Source organism: Sebastes fasciatus, chromosome 23 (assembly GCF_043250625.1).
Source record: "Sebastes fasciatus isolate fSebFas1 chromosome 23, fSebFas1.pri, whole genome shotgun sequence".
Taxonomy (NCBI): Eukaryota; Metazoa; Chordata; class Actinopteri; order Perciformes; family Sebastidae; genus Sebastes; species Sebastes fasciatus.
In genome coordinates, this window is record NC_133817.1 from 23,098,772 (window position 1) to 23,120,704 (window position 21,933).

The following is a 21,933-nucleotide window of genomic DNA, read 5'->3' on the forward strand; positions in this document are numbered from 1 at the left end:
TTGAACCTCATAAGACGTATGAGAGTTTTAGTGTTAAGAAAATGTAGTTAGATTACAAAATGTTCTGATCCTTAATGAAGTTAAAGAAGAAGTGCATATGAAAATTCTGCATATAATATCTATCTACTAGATCCTGTTGGATTGTTGTATACTGACTTCAATCCCGCTCTGAGACTTGGAGTCTTCACTGAGTAATTCATGGATGATGAAATGTTTATTCAATTATCTGTCTATTGGGCTCTTAAAGGACTTTATTTAGTCGACCTCGTCCCAGAGGCCCAGAGGCAGTCATTGTTTCATGACAGACAGCAGGAGCGTGTTCATCTGCCCAGACAATAATGGCTCCACCTGTCAGATGACAAAGTGGGTCACAAGGGAAGCCATATTGGTGGCTGCCACCTCAACTCTTATCTCTGATTAAACTGTAAGAATATTTGTGTTTGACACCCTGCTGGACATGAGCCGTATGTTCCAGCTTTTCCCTCTGATTAAGCCCTCCTTCAAATTTATTGGCTATGGGAAATAATGGGAAACACAGCGAATGTCTAAGTTTTAGGCCATTACTCATGGCTTTTATTGGCATGGGCTCTGCCTGGCACTCAGCCAGTGACCTGCACAGAGGACAAAGCAAGTAACGCCTCTCCTGGCTCCTGGCAAGGAAAAAGCAGCGTTGAGGGGGTGGCAGTATAGAGGAGGAGAAAGTGAGAGAGGAGACGTGGCAGCTCTGTAGGTGGGTGGTGTGAGGAAAGAGGGGAAGGAAATGGTTTAATAATTTACAGAAAAAAACAATAAAAAAAATAATTCCACAGTGCTCCAAAACATCTCAAAACATTTTTGCTATCCTTGTAATATAAAAAGGGGGTTAGAAAAAATGCAGGCAAACATCTAACAGGGATTTATAATGGTGTCTAGACAGAATAGTTGGTCCCCAAGGCAGCAGTACAAAAATGAGCCCCTGTGTACTTTTAAAGCTATAATTCAGAGTTGAATCAGGGATATAAAACACTAACATACACATATTTAGAATTCAACGCAGGGGTTCTCAAACGTTTTGGGGTCAGGAAGCCCTTCCAAGGAGCCCCTCATAACCGTAACAATTAATCATAATCCACAATTAAGCAAATGCTTACTACCATTTGTGCTCTCAGATGCCATTAGAACCATTGTAAAACTTTTCAACCTAAATCAGACCTGTTTCATAGCAATAAACAGAAACACATTTCAATATGAATCATGTTAATACGACTTCTATACTTTTAAACAGTGGGCCATTTTATACAAATTGCATTTGGACTCAACTTGACAGCATTTATTCTTTCCAAGTGTTCTTAAAAGCTTTCAGAAAATGAACATTGGCAAGACTGGTATAGTCCTAATGAATCCAGACATTTCAAATGACCAGTTTAAAGATGACTTTCAGTAAGTGTTTGAAATTAAAAATAATGAACTTATTTCAAATCATTGGCAGAAAGCTGTGAACAAATCATAACAGAAGTTATAACAGTGTTACAGAAGACATCGTAGTAATTAAGCCTGTTACTTAAGACAGCTTTGATAGGAATATTTGCATTAGAGTGAGCAAAGTGACTGATTCATGACAGTTTGATGTGATGTGTCTAAATCATATCAGTTTCTATCAGCTCAAAGCTAATGTGGGTGGGAGTTATGGACACAATATGTTTTATTTGCGTAAATGGTCCCCATCTGTAGATATGCACTTTTTAATGATACAGCACAATTTAATAATTTATAGAACATTATTTCACAGACGCCCTGGCAGAATGCCACGGATCCCACTTTAAAAATCACTGATTTAACCCTTTCACCTAGTTATACAGGTAACATAAAAGGAGACACTGGCCTTCTTTAATGGCAAAAAACAAACTTAACTTTGTTTTTTCAGCTTGATACCTCATGAGTTTTCCTTACTTTAGGAGAATTGCTTATGAATATGATTTTGGACTGATGACATGTTGCAGACATTGGAGGTCCAGACCTCTCTAGGGGCTAATTTACCCCAAATATGAGTAACATCGCTACGTAGCACAACATATTGTACATTTATTGGTCTGTGAATGACTTTTTGGCAACCAAAAGGAATATATATTTGTTCATGCATAACATATAATAATAATGCTTTATAGTCATTTCCATATTTTTTTTTACCTTCATCGAATGTGCATGCTCAGTTTGTAGCAAAGAGAGTGGTTTTGAATACTTTTCTACATTTTGGATTTCAATAAGGACAGAAAATAGAAAGAAAATAAATATTTAAAGGAGCACTTCACGCATTAAGTTCAGTTAACTCATCACAATACATGTTAGTACCATGCAGCGTGTAAAAACAGTTGTATAATATCTTATGTGGCTTTGAAGGGAGCTTCCCAAAGATTGAAAAATATTGAAAGATGCTACTGAGCTGGATTATGGGAAGTGTAGGATCACACATTTCTGGAGCTTTCAACACAGAGGCTGGTTTAGGTAACAACTTGGTTATGTTTAGGAAAAGATCGTGGTTTGAGTTTAAATAAGAACGCTTGTTATGTAACAGCACGTAAGTAAAGTCTGGTAAAATAAGTCGTTGACTTTTGGTTTCACACGGGACACGTAGCAGTGGTCTCCCAGGTGAACGTCCTGTGTTTGTTTGACCCATCATCGGCCCAAACCACCAGTCCATGTGGACTTTGTCGCACTTTATACTATGTCACCTGACTTCTTTCTTTGCTCCCGTCATAATTTCTACGGGCACTAGAGGTCGGCGTCGTCTTCTTGTATCAACCATGTGAATGGACGAAAACGGCCTTCTGAACCTACTAGTAGGTGTAGCAGGCCCCTTCTGACCCATATCTGTGAGGCTGTTAACCGCTGATAACGCCCATTCAATCGGCTGATAACATTCGAAGCGGGTATGATTGTAATACTGTATTGCTGCAGGAAAAAGGAAAATAATTGGTGGATTTTGCAAGTATAATAGTTTTTTTAGTTTACACATGCAGCAATAATGAAGTAAATTCAATGTCAACAAAAAACAAGGTTAAGGGCTTATAGGCCAATTTAAATAACTAAAGTAAAAACTTGCTTCATTCTGCTTCATGCACAACATAAAGAAATCCACGCATGCCTTTTTTGTTGCTTTTATCTTTGTTGAAAATGCGTGGTGACACTTGACCTATAAGGAAAAGGCTCTGAATCAAAGGAGCACAATTCTAGCAACATTCACTCTGGTTTCTCTCCACACTCGACCTTACAGTATATACTGTAGCCGTGGGTGCACTGCTTGTGGAGGTTGTTGCGTGCCGAGCGAAGCGAACGCTGATCCACACATTTCCACTTTATAAATAGGCCCAACATAACAGAAAAGCCTAATTACTGGTAGGTGTAGAAGCTGCAGTCTTTTCTCATTCTAAATATTTCTACACAGTTACACAAATTGATGTCGTCACCTTAAAGTGTTGTGAAGAAATGGCTGTGCATATGGTGTGGGTGCTTTGGGACTATTTTACAGGTTCAAGTGCATCAGGCGAGATGTCAGAAGCGCAAAAAGACGGCAACCCTGTGAATAGTTGTAATTGGTTCCAGTGGCATACCAAACTGTATCATTCCTGTCTCAGTGTATCCAACTGTTTCCTAATTAGGCTATACTGTATGCACAGAGTTATATTTAGTTTGCCGCTCTTTCGGTGGGTGGTGACTATAGAAGTATACATGTAGGCTCAGCAGATGATAATGTTAGACATGCACACACACCCACGTAGTCACGAACACACATGGCAGCCTTCCCACCCCAAATCCTTGTAGAGGTCAAGTCTCTGTTAATTGCTTTCCATGCAGTAGATGGATGGATCACAGGCAGCGTTAGAGAGAGAGAGAGGGGGGGCTGGGAGGTGTCAGGAAAGAAAAAAAAAAGGCCCTCTCCATCACACACACACATGATCCAAACACACGCACACACACTCACACACACATCCAAAGCATTCACACAAACAACATACACAGTCTGGCACACATGCCAGCCAGCAGAGACTGTTATCAGCTAATTAGCGCTAGTAGCTGCAGGGGCCAACCTTATTGACACTGCAATGACAGCTTTCTGGTTTGAGTGGCGCCGTCAGTCGTCCAACCGCGTCGTTCTGATTCAATTATAAATACACAGACGCAGGGATAAAACTCCCAAGTAGCCCAAGGAGGAAAATGCTGCATTCAAATGCTGTTCAATCACTTCCATATGGGCTATTGTGTACAAACTGACCAGTCTCTTCCAAATGACTGACTGGCTGGATAAATGACTATCCCAAGTCATGTGAGACTTAACATAAAACAGAGACAATGACGCTTAGCGGGAGGGGGGATTACACAAGCTATTGTTTTGCTATTCAATATTGGTCCTCCTCCAGTGCTTTCAGTTACAGGATCCAGATATCCTTTTTAAACATCAAACCGAGAACAGGGCAGAATATGCCGAATTTGCAAAGGCATCAATTCTTTATGTTCGTAATATGATGACATTTTAGGCTACATGTGTAATAGGTTTCAGGGGGTGTTGAATATTCTTTGAAAATGAGCCTCAGGCTGGGCTAAGACTATTGCTCGTTTCAATAACCAGGAGGCTTATGGAGGTGCAGAATTTCCTCAGCACACTTGTTTCCATTTTGTGCAATATCTAGGGATGAGGTGCAGGAAATCCACCTAAAATCAGCACCGTTTCTTAAATTTCTTGAATGGAAATTGCACCACTTTTGGCCAGAAATGACATAATTTTAATATAATGGGGTTACAATTTACAGCCGATTAGACTGTTGTCAGGCTTTTACATAGGCATTATCAGTCGCTATAAGCCCCATAGATGAGGGTCAATAGGGCCCCAGCGACCTCTAGTGACCATAGTAATTGTGACAGGAACAGAAGCGGAAGTGAGGCGCTGTAGTATAGCCGCTGTGAAACTCCATAAGAGGAGGAGGTTGGACGATGGATGGGACCCAAAACACAGGGTTTTCACCGGAGACCGGAGTTCTTATCCTGTGTGAAACCAACAACGTGTAGTTGTCTTTGTGTTTGTAGTTTTTTTTAACCCAAAACATAAACATAAAGAAGTTGTAGTTTTGTTGCCTGAATCTAAGAATTTGTAGTTTTATTACCTAAACCTAAAGAAGTTGAAGTTATATTGCCTGAACCTAAAGAAGTTGTAGTTTTATTACCTAAACCTAAAGAAGTTGTAGTTTCATTACCTAAATATAAAGAAGTTGAAGTTATGTTGCCTGAACCTAAAGAAGTTGTAGTTGTATTGCCTAAACCTAAAGAAGTTGCAATTTTATTTCCTAAACCTAAAGAAGTTGTAGTTTTGTTGCCTAAACCTAAAGAAGCCGTATTGTTTGTGTTGAAAATATGACAATTCATTCAGTTTCACAATGTGTCAGAATGTGTTGCTTTTAAGTTTCTCTTCCAGTTTTAGTCGTAGTCATATAGTCATCCCCTACTGACCCACATCTGGTGCTTTTAGTGACCAATAAAGCCTGTTTAATGGCCTGATAACAGTGGAATCGGCACATGAGCCACTCTAACTCAGGATATGAGGATCACCTGCAGCCCCACAGTTTGCTCTCTTAGTTATCAGTGGAAACATCCTTCCACAGCAGCACTGTCTCATGCGTTGTATAGCTGGAGGAGATTATTTGGGGGACTTGTGACGTAACTTGGCGCTAAACAGAGATAAAAAAAAATTCGCGAATTTCCATCCACAGTGATTTGGAGCAAAAATGTTTTTTCTTTTTTGCGCACATGAACTAGAACAGGGATTAACTGGCAGTTCTCGTGCGTAAATGGCAAACGTTGCATTGGACTGAATCTAGAAGGAAAGAGAGAGAGAGAAAGGGAGGGAAAGTGACGGAACAACGAAGCAATATAGTGGAGAAGAGAGAGAGAGAGCGACAGAGAGAGAGAGAGAGAGAGAGAGAGAGAGAGAGAAGGAGAGAGAGAGAGATGGAGAGAGAAAGAGAGGGAGAAAGAGAAAGGGAGAGAGGGTGAGACAGAGAGGGAGAGAGAAAGAGAGGGAGAGAGAGAGAGAGGGAGCGAGAAAGAGAGAGGGAGAGAGAAAGAGGGAGAGAGAGAGAGAGAGAGAGAGAGAGAGAGAGAGAGAGAGAGAGAGGGTCTGTAAGGCTGTTGGTGTCCAGTGTTTGTCTGTGGGATGTGAGATGTGCGTACCATGCAGCGGAGAGCGCTGATCATCCTCTGCGCGCTGCATCGCCGTGGACCGCCGCCGCCGCGCGCACTCCAACACAGAGGAGACGCACCGAGAGACGCACTGAGACACGCACCGAGGGGCGCAGCCCGCTCCGCAGAAGCTGTCGCAGAGCAGACCACGGACTCCTGAAGAGAACCGGAGGGAGAGAAAAAGGAGAAGAAGGAGAAGTGTAGTGTGGATAAAATGTCATCCCGTCAGCCCTCGCTGTGGGGTTAATCTCGCTGCGTGTTTCTGTGACGCACCGGAGCCGAATCCAGAGCGCATCTTTTTGGTTGTTTCTTCGGAATCCACAGCTCCTCTTCTGATCAGATCTAAACCGGACATATCAACAGAGGATTTTTTTTTTTTGGTTTGCATGAAAGGGATGAATGAGAATATGAGTGAGCGCGTGTGTGTGAGCTGAGGTGGAGTGTCTCTTCTCTCTCCCGTGCACGGCTGTCTCTCTGTCCGCCACTAAAGCTTCCTCCTCCAGGATGCAGCTGCTCAGAGTTGCGTGGGCTCTGACTGGAGCTGCGATCTGCTGCTTCCTCCTGCTGCTCATTCACTCCCGCCTGCTCAAAGAAGGTAACTCACACACAATTTACATGATTTGTTACACTATTTTAATGCGCAATCGCACATCCATGTAGTTTATATGAAGTTTTACGCAACAGTAAATCCAATGCGGAGTGTCAGTGGCTTCGGCGCAGTCAGACTCAAATATCTGCTTTTTCTGTTAAAATGAGAATCCAATGGAAACAACAACAAAGCACATTCATTTCCATGAAGAACAAATGTGATTTTCCTCACCTGCAATTCCCCTTATCAACAAGTCATTCACCAGAGGATGATCAATTCTGATCAATACATGAAATATGTGCAGGAAAAATAATCCGTATTAAAAGCATCAGTTCAGTGTTTCTATAGAATCCTGATAAACGTTCTCAATAGATGGCACTAGAGTCTAGCTGTAGGGTAACATTGAGGTCAAGCGGTTCTAATAGGTTTACCTGCTATTGTGTTCTCTGCCCCATTTATGTTAAAGCCGGGATACATTTCAGTCCTGATCATCATCCACACACATCACAGTGAGGCTCGCTGCTTCAACACACTGTGTGTTGAAGCACCGTGGCTGGACTGTATGTATGGGTGACACAGCCTGCAGGCATGGCTGCATTGTGGCAAGTGGTTGAGCTTTTTTGGAGGGTAATTAACCGAGTTGCATTCACTGACATTCAGATGAATGAATGACTGTGGAAACAAATCCACCCTAATGTGCTACAAATCATTAATTCCACCTACAATTTAGCATAATAAATACACAGCACACCTGTCTGTTGGGAGATCTTCACACAGAGGTTGAGTACACTTACTGCTCAAACTCCTCATGGTGCAACCGAGGGAATTGCTGTACTGTATGAACCGGGCAAAAAAACAGCACTTAATATTCCCTTTGTACATGTGTACCCCTGGGCGAGCAGCAGAGTCTGTTTGGCACTTAGGAACTGTCATCCTTTGTGCCGTTTTTTTTCAAGAAGCGTGGCTTGGAATGGCCTGCTATCCCCCTCCATGCCTCCGGCCTCTGGGCAAATAATCAGGTCAAGCAGTGGCAAACACTCTCTCCTCCTCACCATGGTGAGTACTGCGGGGTGGGAGAATGTCCAGCCATACTGAAGAAAACTTGTCTGTCAGCCAAAATGGGAGACAAGGGGGGGAGTTGAGGGTTTTCTGTACTGGCACATGTCCCGAAGCCTTCCTTTCTTTGGAGTTTTAATTTACTCTGGCATGCTAGCCTTTTTTTCCACAGAGGTCAAAAAGAGGATTGTGTGGCCATCTAAATAATAATAAAAAAAAGTGCTGCTGGAGGCTGTGTTAATGCGAGGGACTCTCATTAGATTCAGGCCATCAGCATTGTTTGACTGGCAAGGCAATATTTTTGACCTTCAGTTGTTTGTCTGTATCATGTTGTGCTTTCACACCGAGGTGTTTTTTCCCCCTAAGCCTGCATTTCTTTCAAACTTGACACCGAATAGCTTTTAACTTTGTGGGGTTGCCGGTCTCTCGGTGGCGAGAAGATGCAATTAAAGTTCATTATGGCTCACGAGGTCCCTGTTTAAAATCTACTAGAGAGAGATGGAGGGGAAAGAAAGGCGCACAAAGGAGGGGTTGAGAATCTGCTCTCTTTAGGCTACGAGAATGGCCAAGGTCAAAGCCAGCTGTGAGGGCTAATAATACGGAACTGATAAAATGAATTCAAAGACTGCATTAGGGACAATCTTTTGGGGGATGAGCATAATGAAAGGCGTGCACGAGGGGCCTTAAAAAAGAACAGACCCCCTTTTAATCTTCTCTCACATATTCCTTCATAAGAACATCAGGGTGGTGCAAGACGAGCCTCTCCAATGGGAATCACAGATACTGAACAAAAGAGAGAGCAATAGTGTATGTTTAGTCTCCTCAGGGGCTCAGTAATATATCGATATATCAATATAGTGATATGAGATATATCCTCTTAGATTTTGGATATTGTAATATGGCAGAACTCTTCCTGGTTTAAAAGGCTGAATTATAGTGAATGTCATGTTCTGAACTTACCAGACTGTTCAAGCGGTTCTATTATTTGCCTTCACTCACTTAGTCATTATATCCACATTACTGATGACTATTAATCAAAAATCAAGTGTAAATATTTTGTGAAAGCACCAACGGTCAATCCTACAATATCGTCTGAATATGGATATCGAGATGTTTGGTCAAATATATTGTGATATTTGATTTTCTCCACATTGCCCAGCGCTGGTCTCCTCTCTATCAGGCCACCGATTGATTATCTGTGTTTATATGCATGTGTGGAGGTAGCCTGTCGACAGCATACATTCTTTTATTATATTATCATACCAGTAAGGTGATTTTGGTATTGGGAATGCCCCTGAAGAAACAAAATGTCACCCCTCCGCCAACCCGTTAGATGGTAGATGCCAGAATGTACCAACGTTCTACTCTGCTTCTGATTAGGGCTGTGTGTTGGCAAGAATCTACCGATACGATACTTATCATGATACAGGGGTAATCATTCAATATATTGCGATACTGTAAGCAAGGAGATATAATTGCTATGTTTTGAAATTAAATTGTAGGAAAACCGTCATAGTATACAGAACACACCAGAAATAAAAAGAACACATTTATACTGCATGCAAAAAACTGCATAATTATTGCCCCAAACTGCATGTGATTATCATAAAGTGGGCATGTCTGTAAAGGGGAGACTCGTGGGTACCCATAGAACCCATTTACATTCACATATCTGGAGGTCAGAGGTCAAGGGACCCCTGTGAAAATTGCCATGCCAGTTTTTCCTTGTCAAAATGTAGCAGAACTGTGGTAGTTTAGCTAGTGTGACATGGTTGGTACCAATGGATTCCAGCACCTTCATTCTATCTTTAAAACTGAGCCCACTACGACCTCCAACATATGGAATAGCGGCCAGGCCTGACAGCGGGCCGTTGGATTTTTAAGAGTTTGATTAAAAATCAATACAGTGTTTTGGAGAATCGACACAGTATCGCACAATATAATATTACGATATCATGTGTATCAATACTGTCTTACACTCCTACTTCTGATCAAGTATCGCAATATTATGTTTTGAGATATTACATTGACTCTCAAAAACACAATTTTTAATTAATAGTTAACATACAAATATTAACTTAGTCAATACATTATTTCATTTGCAAAGAGATGTGTCCTCTCAGTGTATGTGTCCTCTCAGTGTATGCGTCCTCTCAGTGTATGTGCCCTCTCAAAGTAGTGCTATGATGTTGGATGTTACAGGGACTGTGATAAATGATCCCTCTGTTCTTATTGCATAAACACTCAGATTTGTGTTCTTTATATGATGACAGTTTTAAAAAAAAACACACAATATATCGCCTTGCTTACAGTATGGCGATACATCGTAATATATTGAATGGTAACCCCTGTATCATGATAGTTATCGTATCGCCCAGATTCATGCCAATACACAGCCTTAACCATGATATACTTACCCTAACCAATCGCACTCCTCATGCCTAAATCTAACCGCGTCCGGTGGGTGCGTTCTATCCCGTTAGATAGCCAAACACGCCAGCGAGAGCCCCGTCGTGTCAGCCCTCTTTTGCATAATGTGGCATGGGATCTTGCGTGATGAGAAATGAGGATGCGGAGAGGGTTGGATTGGGAATGGGGAAATATATTAAAACATCATGCATAGGGAATGTGGATGAATTTTTGGCAATGAATTTCTCACACTGTCCACTTCAATAATTCAGGCAACGGAGCAAATCCAATTTTGCTCTTTATCGGCCAAGATATTTGTCACATGGCAATAGAGAGTCTGACAGGTTCATGGAATGGCTTCTTGGTACGGGGAATTCTCCGGTGAATCCAGAACAATCTTGATAAGGTTAAAAAATAATGAAGAGATTCATTCCAAAAATGAAAAGTTACTCAATGTTCATAAAATATTTTGCAGCATGAAATTGAGGCAGCCAGTGGGTTACAATTAAAAGTTAAAACCTCAATAGTTCAGGCAAGATTTATTTTTATATTGTCAAAACATTACAATATTTTCCTCTCAATGAAGAACATTATTAAAAAGAATTATCAATTTTAGTGCTTTGTTTTTTTGGAATAAACACCTACGCAAGTATCTGAGAAAACAGGCTTGAAAAGACACAATTTGATTTAAAGTAGATTCCAAATAAGCCAGCACATTTTAGATGATGTGGTGTTATGAAGAGAATCCCGAGTAAATCCCTCTACTAAAATCCCTTTTAACTGTACCCAATTTGCTACTAGTAGACACCATCGCTGTTTCATACTTCAAAGAGAGGCATATTGCCTAAATCGTCTCTGTGGCAATGACAAGTTGAATTGGAGTACCGTCGCATATTTTCTTTTTATTCATTCATAAAGCCTTGTGTCTGCACGCCCGAGTGGCCTCGTAACATCCTCTACCTCCCCTCAAACGGGCCACCAGTCTGCCTGACGAAGGCAGTTATTGATCCTCAGGTAAAACCACAGGCTGAGCCATAATGGACCACAGTGACTGAGACATGTGTATTCATACACTGCGCCTGACATCAGGCCACCAAAATCAGTTTCATTTACCACAGACAGAAGCGCGGTCCAGGGGATCCTCTAGATATGGATCAGAATGGCATTCTGTGGCGTGACAGCTCTGCTCGGGGCAGCCTCAGGCAGATTTGGGTCAAGCGGTGGCAAATGCTTGGTGTCATGCACGTACGTGGCCCGTGGAGAAGGGGAAGCCCTGTCACGTCTTTAGACATGCAAGACACCTCGTGTCTGCACTCCCTAGTAGCTTCTGTCTGTCACTATTTCTGGGTTAGTTTTTCCTAAAAAACTGATGGAAAAAATGAAAACGGACAGAATTTTCTTTAGCCTATAGGTTGTGTCATTTCACAGAATGTTGTCAGATGGTTTACAGTCTATGTCAGGTGCAGGTCTTCAAGATTTGACCCCATAACCAGCCATTGACCAGTAGATTGGGACTAGTTCACAGACTGTATATAAGAATTGGACGTAGTCACAGTGACGTCACCCATTGGTTTGTGGACAGCTGCTTTGAAGCCAAGTTGTCACCATCTTGGTTTTTGGCTGTCGCCACCTTGGTAATTTGCAAGCAGAAGGGACACGAGAGGGTGGAGCTACGTACAACCGAACGCGGAATATGAATGATGCAATTGACTTTCATGTTCTGAAAACACATTGTGAAAGGGTTAAAGACTCCCAGACCGGACAACGGTGTGGTGGCGACCTGTCGATGTAAGCTACTGAAGGACTACTACCCAACTGTTGTTTCTGCTGACAGTTGTTAGTGTTTCCCTCTTTATGCAACATTATCTTGTTTTCCAGTTTTTTTTCCCATTTCATCGTGCCTTCTATGTTTCATTTTCCTGGCAGAATATTAATTGTGTTTGTGCTGAAGAAGAATGCTGAGTAAAAAGGCGTAAAAGGCGTAGTTGTTTGCCAAGCATCACCTGCATCTAAAAGATGTTGCTTGTTTAATTAAAGTTGAGGCCAGTAGTGAGCTGCAGTATGAGCTCTGACTTGAATATGACTTAGAGAGTTGACTCAATAAGTATTTCTCCCTTTTTCAGCATCTATTATTAATCTGTAGAAAAGAGTGATTTTAGGGAATTTAGCCCCACGGCACAGCTTTAGGCTCAAGTGACATAAAGATAATGTATTCATGTGTTTAATGCCGCAGTAATACCCCTTTAGCATACAGAAGCGATGTCACAATCACCGTGTTTTACTTGGCAAATCCTCAGCGATGTCAAATCCCTCACAGCAACAGTGCACGCAGAGGTAAGCGGAGCGTCTCTCCGTATGTAATCTGCTGTAAACTGATTTAAATTGAGCACAATTTATCTTTAATGGTCAGTATCAGCTGTAATCCATAAGAGTAATGCACATTAATCAATTGCTTAATTGATTCATTACTTAAAGGGGTTTGTTAATTAATTCACTTCGATGAATCAATCACGCTTGGAGCAGAAACCTGTGGTGGTTTTCGAAGGTAATCTAAGCCTGTACTCCGAACGACCCCCTCGGGTCCTGCGTCCAGGGGCACTTTTCATCTGTGTGTGTGTGGATTCTCCGATATTTACTCATTGCACTGTTTTCACGGTTCCTATTGATTGTGGGACAGTAAAAACTGTGCACTATTGCACCGAGTTTTCCTAAAGTCCTATTGATTGCGCTTTTGGCAGTGCTGTGGGACAATAAAAACAGCCAGTGGTTGGGGTTAGACTCTAATGAAAAGCTGGCTGTGAGGATCCTCTCTAGGTTCCACTTTTTACTTGAGATTGGCCTTTGGAAATAGTGATGTCAGAAAGACATCGACCTAACATACTTCATCCCTGCCCTTCCACCCATGAAGTGCCGTCTGAAACTCCCCGAGGCCCTACCGATCCAAGCTTGAAGACACAGAATTGAGCTACTCTGTAAAAAACCTTGAATCAGCAAGGACGTGTGACGCTCCATCCTCAGGCACATCAACGTAACACAGATGCTGCTGATAAAATGTGTGCAGTAAATTGTGGAGCAGATCAGCAAGCGAGCGCAGATTGCCAGATTTTGCTCATCCTGGATGTAAGATGTGGGGGGGGGGGGAAATGCATTAAGGATCGAGTGATTTTAATAACTGCAGCTGTATCTTTAATTAAAACCTCGTGCGGGAGCCAGGGAGTGTGTTCTGGTCACTGCGATAGAGCTCGGCTCTATAAATTAGTCATGTACACACATATACAAGATTGGATGGAGGAGGAGGAGTGTTTGGCAGACGACACACACACACAGAGGAGTAGGACAAGAGAAAGGAGGGCCAGTAGTTTGAGAGGTTAGAGACTAGCGAGACCATTTGTCTATCGGCTTGTCAGCTGGTGGGAGAAGGATCCTCTCAGATCAGCGTTTTCCTCCGAGGAAGGGCGGATTCCTCCGGGCTCATTCTTGCAACACCGGCAACACGTCCATCATGACCATCTCTCAAAGAGATGGTCCCTCCCCCTTCGGATGATCTAAGCTTATAGTGTATTCATCAAGATATACCAGCTCAAAGAGTGCTGATTTAAGGGATCTGAGCCCCCGTCCCTTCTATTCATAAACTACCTCTCCAGTCTATCGATCCCGTGACCCGCTAGGGTGCTCGAGTGTGATACATCCACACATTCTCGAGGAAATGATGGGCGAGAAGTGTGCTCACCCTTCCGCAGTTTCAATCTGTGATTTCCCGCCGTGTCAAAGGTAGAGATGAGGTCATCCCTCCGGTTCGATCAATCGTCACGTCTCTGTTCATCTGCCTGATCAATAAGCTACTTAAGAAGTTTGATCTCCTTTGTGCGTGAGATCACAGTCACTTGAACGGATTTAGAAACAAGGCTTTTTCTGTCTTCACAAAAGCTCGGCCCTGGAGGCCGCGGTGACACAAATGTGGTGTCTGTGATAACAGGCTCGGTCATGCTTTATGGATCCGGTGCGTTTCGGAGCGTTTTTTCCCATTTCCATCTGACAGAAATGTAGGTTTAATCTCGCATTACTCTGGCTGTAGCGCATTAGCTTTTTGTGTCAAAGGGGGCAGAATATTACCGATGCTATGCTGCACCACCAAAACAAATTGCATGTTACTCTTTAGAAAACTAATGGAGGCTTTATCGATTGGAACAAGGCCAGCCACTTGCTTTGTCTCGGCTGTCAGATTGTGTCTAAAGCAATTTCATAAAGATCATTATTTTCTTTCTCGGGATGTCTCGCAGCTAAACAAGATCCTCCTCCGTTCGCTCCTGCCTTTTTGTACTGCTCACGGCGACGGCTCTTATGGCCCAATTGAAAATGAATTAGAATAGAATGACACATAATGAAAATCACTAAAAAACATTGGCACGTCACATCCCCTTAGCTTGTTGCACCCTTGAATAGATTGCTTGTGGGGGTTTCAATTCCTATTCTCGACCTAACGCAGTGAGAGAAAATGGGTTTAGCTCACTGTAAAGGACAAGCCATAACATTATGGGTCATAACGAGCGGTGCCACTCATTTAATCTCCTAATGCCATTATAGCGTGCGGAGGGGAGAGGTGCTGACATGGGTGTTAGTCATGCAACAAAGCGAGATAACTCGATGCGTTCGCTGCACTTACGGTGATCATCATTGACATAAGTGACGTGGCTGCAGAGGATCACGGTGTCAAATTGTAATCCAACAGGTTGCTTGAATAACATTATTCAAATGATTGCATGTTTCATCTCGTTTACTCATTTGTCTTAAGACGTTTCAAGGTATTCTGAACGCAGATTCCGTCGTATGGACGCATGGACTCCAGAATTGATTGATGGTTCTTGTAGTACACCAGGCCTCTTCAATGTTTGGCCAGTGGGCCAAATCTGGCCCTTTAACGACCTCAAACCAGACCTTTGATGATTTATAGATATGAAAAAAAAGTATTTGAATTATAATAATAATAATTTCTTCCAATAAGAGAGTTTATTTCTGTTCATCAACGGTACCTCTCATGCTATTGATGCTGTTACAGACTATTAAAAGCAATACGATTGTCAATCAATTGAAATGTGTAATCACGATTAATCGCAAAATAATCTCATATTTGTATCTGTTCAAAATGTACCTTAAAGGGAGATTTGTCAAGTATTTAATACTCTTATCAACATGGGAGTGGACAAATGTGCTGCTTTATGCAAATGTATGTTTATACTTATTATTGTAAATCAATTAACACAAAACAATGACAGATATTGATCCAGAAACCCTCACAGGTACTGCATTTAGCATAAAACAATATGCTCAAATCATAACATGGTAAACTGCAGCCCAACAGACAACAACAGCTGTCAGTGTGTCAGTGTGCTGACTTGACTATGACTTGCCCCAAACTGCATGTGATTATCATAAAGTGTGCATGTCTGTAAAGGGGAGACTCGTGGGTACCCATAGAACCCATTTTCATTCACATATCTGGAGGTCAGAGGTCAAGGGACCAATTTGAAAATGGACATGACAGTTTTTCCTCAACAAAATTTTGCGTAAGTTTGGAGCTTTATTTAACCTCCCTCGTGACAAGCTAGTATGACATGGTTGGTACCGATGGATTCTTAGGTTAGATTCATATGATGCCATTATCTTCACTTTAGCTTTAAAACTGAGTCTGCTACAGCCTAAAAATCGCAAGTTGCGTTAAGACATTTGTGGCGTTAAAAACAAATTTGCATTAATGTTTTATTATCGCGTTAACTTTGACAGCCCTGTCTTTTATTTAAATAACCTGCTGGCAGAACACCAAGTTTAATTAGCCCATTCATTAGTTATGTCTTGCAAAGCACGGAAATATTTATTTTGTTAAATAGTTTGAACCAAGGCTGATTAAATTCATTTAGAGGAGTCAAACTGAATTAAAAACATTTTTAAAATCAACAATGTGTTTTATTGTTTTCAGATTTAAATTCTTAGCTTTGAAGATTAGATATGAAATGAAAATGTCCGGCCCCTTTCCACTTTCAAATCTGGCCCTTACAAAAGAGTAATGAAACAGGCCTGCAGTACAACAAACTATGTAAACCGTTAAAGTTTTCCTATAGGGAAAAAGGACTTTGGAGTTCTGCTCTGTTGAGCCTTTGCTGTGAATACATCTCAATGCAATTGTTTGCGCATCTGTTGTAGAATAGCTCGAGTTTGCACATAATCTCCTTGTTTCTGCTCCCCCTCTCTCTCTGCATCTGTTAATAGCCATTTTTTTACAGTTACACCATTGCTACATATACTTTTATGCTTATGTTTACAGCTCTGTCGATACAACAGCAGAGGGAGGGGAGGGGGGGGAAACAGCCGGCGATTCTGCTTCATCATAATCATTACGGTCCATTCCACATGGGGGAGAGGAACTTCATTATTGTACCTGCAGGGACTGTTAAATCCAAACTCATGAATACAGAAAGCTTTCTTCCGTGGCGTGTTGTTTCTTTACAGTGCTGCCGCTAGGGAATTTTTAAAGGCTGCATTCTTCACTTAAAAGTAATACATATCGTATACAAAACTGTGTACACAATAATTGACAAGTCATGTCGGATTCACCGCTGTGGGTGCTAAAACCAGCTGTCTGTCTGAGCTCCAACAGAAGTCTGTATAAGCGGGGCAGGTGGGTCGCTGCTTTTTCAAACCTTAGTGTTTCATCATCTGAGAAGTAATGCACATCCTTCTATTTGGTATGCATTGATGTGATCTGACTCGGCCTCACATTGTTTCCCTTTCATAACATTGACTTAGCTATAGCCTCTCACAGTCTATTCCATATTTCAGAGGTTATTATCACCAAGAAATTCACAGTAAGGGCATGAATCAGACCCTCGATAGCATTTCACCACAAACACAAAAAAAGGTGGTGGGGAAAAAAAAAAAATCACATTTTAATAATGATATGTATTCAGCAAATGAAATATGCCAGGCTTGCACATTTGCCTTGCTGAACAGACAATAAATTATACCTTGTGCACCGCCACATAAGCCCAAGGATAATACCACATCCAATGAGTTGAAAGGAAATGGGGCTTGTGGGATGCAGGAAACCAGAATGCCCTTGCTTAAATCAAACGGCAGAAGGAGGAAACATTGACATGTAGGTCCTGTTGGTGCGATTTACCTCCCGCATGCGCCTCGGAGCGCGGCGGGGTCGGCGTGTAAACACGCAGCCTCGCTCTCTGAGCAGATAAACGTCGCGGCCGCAGACGTGGCGTTAACATGCAGAGGTGTGGCGACAAATACAAAATGCAGACATATGCATACACACACACACTCTGTCAAATATACGCCGGAGCTTGACAGACTGTACGCGCTATCTGCTGTTTGCTTTTAGTACGTTGCAAAGCAAATTCCTGCAGCTCCAAGTCTAATTTATCAAAGAGATTGTGCGAGTGTGAAGTTTCATCATACATTCCGAACACACACTCCTTCTCTTCCAGATAGCGAATAAATGCTGCGAGCAAGTGTAGATGATGTGCACACACAGGCACAGAGGCAGCCGGGTATACATATGCATGCATGGCCACAAAGGGTCAGTCTCCCACACAGTGCGGTGGGTTCTTATGGGACTCTGGAGAGGATGAGATATTGCTGCAGAGGCCACACACACACACACACACACACACACACACACACACACACACGCGCGCACGGTCCACATCGAAGCACAGTCAAGTAAAACAACACACACACACACGTCACTAAAGCAATCTCGTCAAAGATGGAGATGTGTGTGAATGGAAAAAAACATCTGCTGCTGCTTCTACATGTCAGCAGCTTGATAACCTGACACATAACATACACACACACACACACACACACACACACACACAAACGTTAGCATCATCTGTCATTTGGTTGCCACACATTGACAGATACAATACATTCCAGTTATCATCTGAGGGACTTGATATCATCGTACACACACACATACACACACACACACACACACACACACACACACACACACACACACACACACACACACACACACACAGGCAGAGCTGACATCATGGCGGCAGGGCAGAAGTAGAACCAGTGACATCTCGCCCTTAATAGTGTCTGATAGGTAAACAGAGCATAGCCACCCACCTGCCTTTTGGCCCAGGTGGAACCACTTGAGCAAATTGCCTCCTTAATTGATGGACTTGAACTGGTTTGTGTGTGCTAGCTCGTGTGTGTGTGTGTGTGAGTGTGTGCGTGCTGAGGTTTGTGCCGCTGCCTGTGGCTAGGGGGAGCAGTAATAGTGGAAAGAGAAATCTGTCAGCTGGTAATGAAATAATTGGCACAAACGGTAACACATGCGGGGCTCCCGTGCACACATACAATTTCTATAATGCACGTAAATACACACGTGCACGGAGGCAGACCTCTCGTAGGTTTGCGCTCTGTTGTGCACACTCGAGCACAAACACACAACCCTGAGTACAGATAACAGCGTAGTGAAGGAGCCTGATGCACCGTTTCCTCTGGTTGGAGCTACAAATGAACTAACTCAGTGGCTGAATATGGATGTGAATATGGACTCTGACAGCAAATGAGGCAGAAAGGAAGATGAGGGGAAAAAGGAAAAGACGCACTATATATATATATATATAAACAAAGAGAGTAAAAGAGTAGAATGATGACGAAGGAAGAGGCGAGAGAGAATGAGACAGACAGAGAGAGAGAGAGAGAGAGAGTCACAGGTTGTTGCCGATGGGTTGTATCCTGAAATAAATTATTTTTGGAGGAGGGTTACCATGGCAACTCAGGTAACGTCAGACAGGGATTGGATGTACTAGTAACCTGCACCAGCGCTGAGAGAGAGAGAGAAAGAGGATATCATCCAAATTCTGTGTACAGTTTCTATCCAAGTAGGATTGTACACTATTCTGGGATTCTCCAGTACTGTACTTCATTGGAGGGATAAAAACTGAGATTATTGGTTCAATTTCCGTCATTACCTTTCTGCAAGAGAAGCCAATATACTGGTTGTGCTGAGAGTTCAGATAAGAGATGCTAATCGCTGTCATTATGTTGAGAATGACATGGCAGAGGTCATAGCTTTTGTCTTTTTTGTGATGTTAATGTGCTCAGTGTCAAAATCGCTGCCAACCAGGAGTCAGAATAACTTAAAACTGTAGGCTGGCGCAGTTTACTAAAAATAGGTAATGTTCCCTGTGTTTTTACATTTAAACTCTGGTGGTGGAAGTATTCAGATACTTCACTTAAGTAAAAGAAGTAATTCTGCAATATAAGGAAACTCCATTACAAGTCCTTTACTGAGAATGTCACTGAAAAGTATTATTAGCAAGATGTACTTAAAGTCGGAGTGAAATGGAGGCGTTAAAGTGTCTTTAGCTTCTGTACTGTGACTACTCCCCAGAGTAACAGAATATTGAGCGGTGTGCCGATTTAAATTAAATCCTTTGCATTTGATTGGACCGCTAAAAAGTGGGCGGGCTTGGAATGTAGCGCGATCCGGAGCCTCCACACACACCTCCCTTGTCACTAAAAGTTGCTGATTGATTGATGGATGGATGTCATGATATTACTGGTTGGTACTAGCTTACGTAAGCACAAGTCATATTTGTTTTACAGGAAGAAAATATGAATAGATTTTGATATAAAAATGGGACCGGGGATGTGATCTAAAAGGGGTAAAAAGGCATCTTTCATTTCATGTGACTTTAAAGTAAAACTCTTAATTAATAAAAAGGGCCCCTGTGATTGCTATGCTATTATATATTATATTATTGGATTACTATTGCTGATGCATTAATGCATATGTAGTATTTTACTGTTGTAGCTGAGTGAGCTGGAGCTAATTTCAACTATTTTAAAATGTATACTGTTAGGTAGTTTAACTTAAAAGAGTGCATCATATTTTATAAGATCATCATATGTTTTGTCTTAAAAACTTGAAATAATTAGATAGTAGCTTTAAGTAGAAAAAAGTATAAAGTAGCATGAAATTGATATATTCAAGTAAAGTACAAGTATCTCAAAAATAGTTTCTTGAGTCAATGTACTTAGTAGCATTCCACCACTGCCGATACAAATGTAGAGCCGATGAGTTTGCTGTAAATTTGATTATTGTAATGTACAGCTTTAAAGGTACAGTGTGGGGATTTGGCGGCATCTGGTGATGTGGTTGCAGATTGCAACCAACCAAATACCCATCCGCTCACTCCACCCTTTCCAAGACTGCAGTAACGTGAGCCATCGAGTGCAAAACTGTGGTAACGTCGTTGGCCTCGCTCAGAGGTCATCCATACCATAATAACACTACTTTAGGAGCAATGGGATCTATTATATAGATCTGCTGCAGTACCAATTGGACAAAATTCCATAAACAAACAGGAGGGAAGTTGCAAATGTCACGTGGCCCATAAATGCACAGGAAGCCATCTGCAAATGCGCAAATATCATTCCACATGTAGAAATAGATGCACAAATGCGTGTATATCACTTTACATGTAAACCTTAAAATACGCATTTACAGAGTAAGTTATGTGTATTTGCAAATCACCCTTTATTTTTGTGGATTTGACTTTACACAACACAAATACAAAAATACATGTTTGTGGATAGTGAAATATTTGGAAATCATGGTACACATTTGTGGAATGTCCTCTGTGGATTACAACTTATAAAGTACAATAAAAAGTTCCATAGTCGGGGGGGGGGGGGGGGGGGGGGACTATGGAACACTACACTTCTGTGTAGTTTGTGTTGGAACAGCATAGCCACATGCGAGCGCGCATAGGAAACACCGACCCACAATGATTTATATGAGTGTAAGAAGTTACAAACAGTCCCTTTAATCTCTGGCTGTTTTTCCCTGTTGCTGATCACTGAGTAAGCCTTCTACTATACCAGTACTTACTCTGTTTTAAAAGCCAATCTATAAATAGTTGCTTTAATGAATTCTCATTCAAGCTGAGGTCACATTTTTAGTGCGCGTGAGGATGCAGCAGTCGGAGTCGAGAGCCGGTCGCATTTACTCGATGTCCTCAAAATAGCTCCATAATGGTGCTGTGCAAGTACATGTGTCTTGTAGTGTAGCCCTCTGGAACTGAGAGGAGATAGAGGAGAGGACACAGTGAGAGTGTGTGTGTGTGTGTGTGTGTGTGTGTGTGTGTGTGTGTGAGTGTGTGAGTAGTGTACGGTAGATGCAGATGTGGGGAGACTGCGCCAGTGAAAGCCTCCGTAGGGGGCTTTGGTTGTGTAACGTCTGTGGTAGTGTGTGTGTGTGTGTGTGTGTGTGTGTGCAGGCAGGTGTTCATCCATGCTTCCTTGCGTATATGTGTGCCTAGATGCAGTTATGTGACTCCAGCAAATGTGTGCAATCTCATTGTGTGTGCGTGCGTGTGTGTGTGTGTGTGTGTGTGTGTGTGTGTGTGTGTGCGTGTGTGTGTGCACGTTTAGAAGCCCGCAACAACGGCAGTCAATAATTAGCCCAGACAGCAGGGGGAGGACGATGAGAGGAAACAAGAGGGAAAACAAGACTAAAGAGAAATATGAAATAATAAGAGCAGCAAGTGTAGCCGAGGCCCCCCCGCACACACACACACCCGCCCTTACCGTGGAAATCCAGATAAGGATGTTTCCACTCTGATTCTGCTAACAGGGCT

At 42.1% G+C, this 21,933-nt stretch overlaps 1 protein-coding gene across 2 annotated transcripts in view; it reads left to right on the plus strand.

Moving 5' to 3' along the window:
• Positions 1 to 21,933, plus strand: part of tafa5a (TAFA chemokine like family member 5a) — a 194,645-nt gene that overhangs the window by 67,380 nt on the left and 105,332 nt on the right. The window contains exon 1 of one of the 2 annotated variants that reach the window (XM_074625674.1): positions 6,013 to 6,802. The exons of the other annotated variant lie outside the window; for it this stretch is intronic. Within the exon in view, the coding sequence (XP_074481775.1) occupies positions 6,712 to 6,802 (91 nt within the window). The 5' untranslated portion in view covers positions 6,013 to 6,711. Of the gene's footprint in view, positions 1 to 6,012; positions 6,803 to 21,933 lie in introns of those variants that run through there. 2 annotated transcript variants of the gene reach the window in all.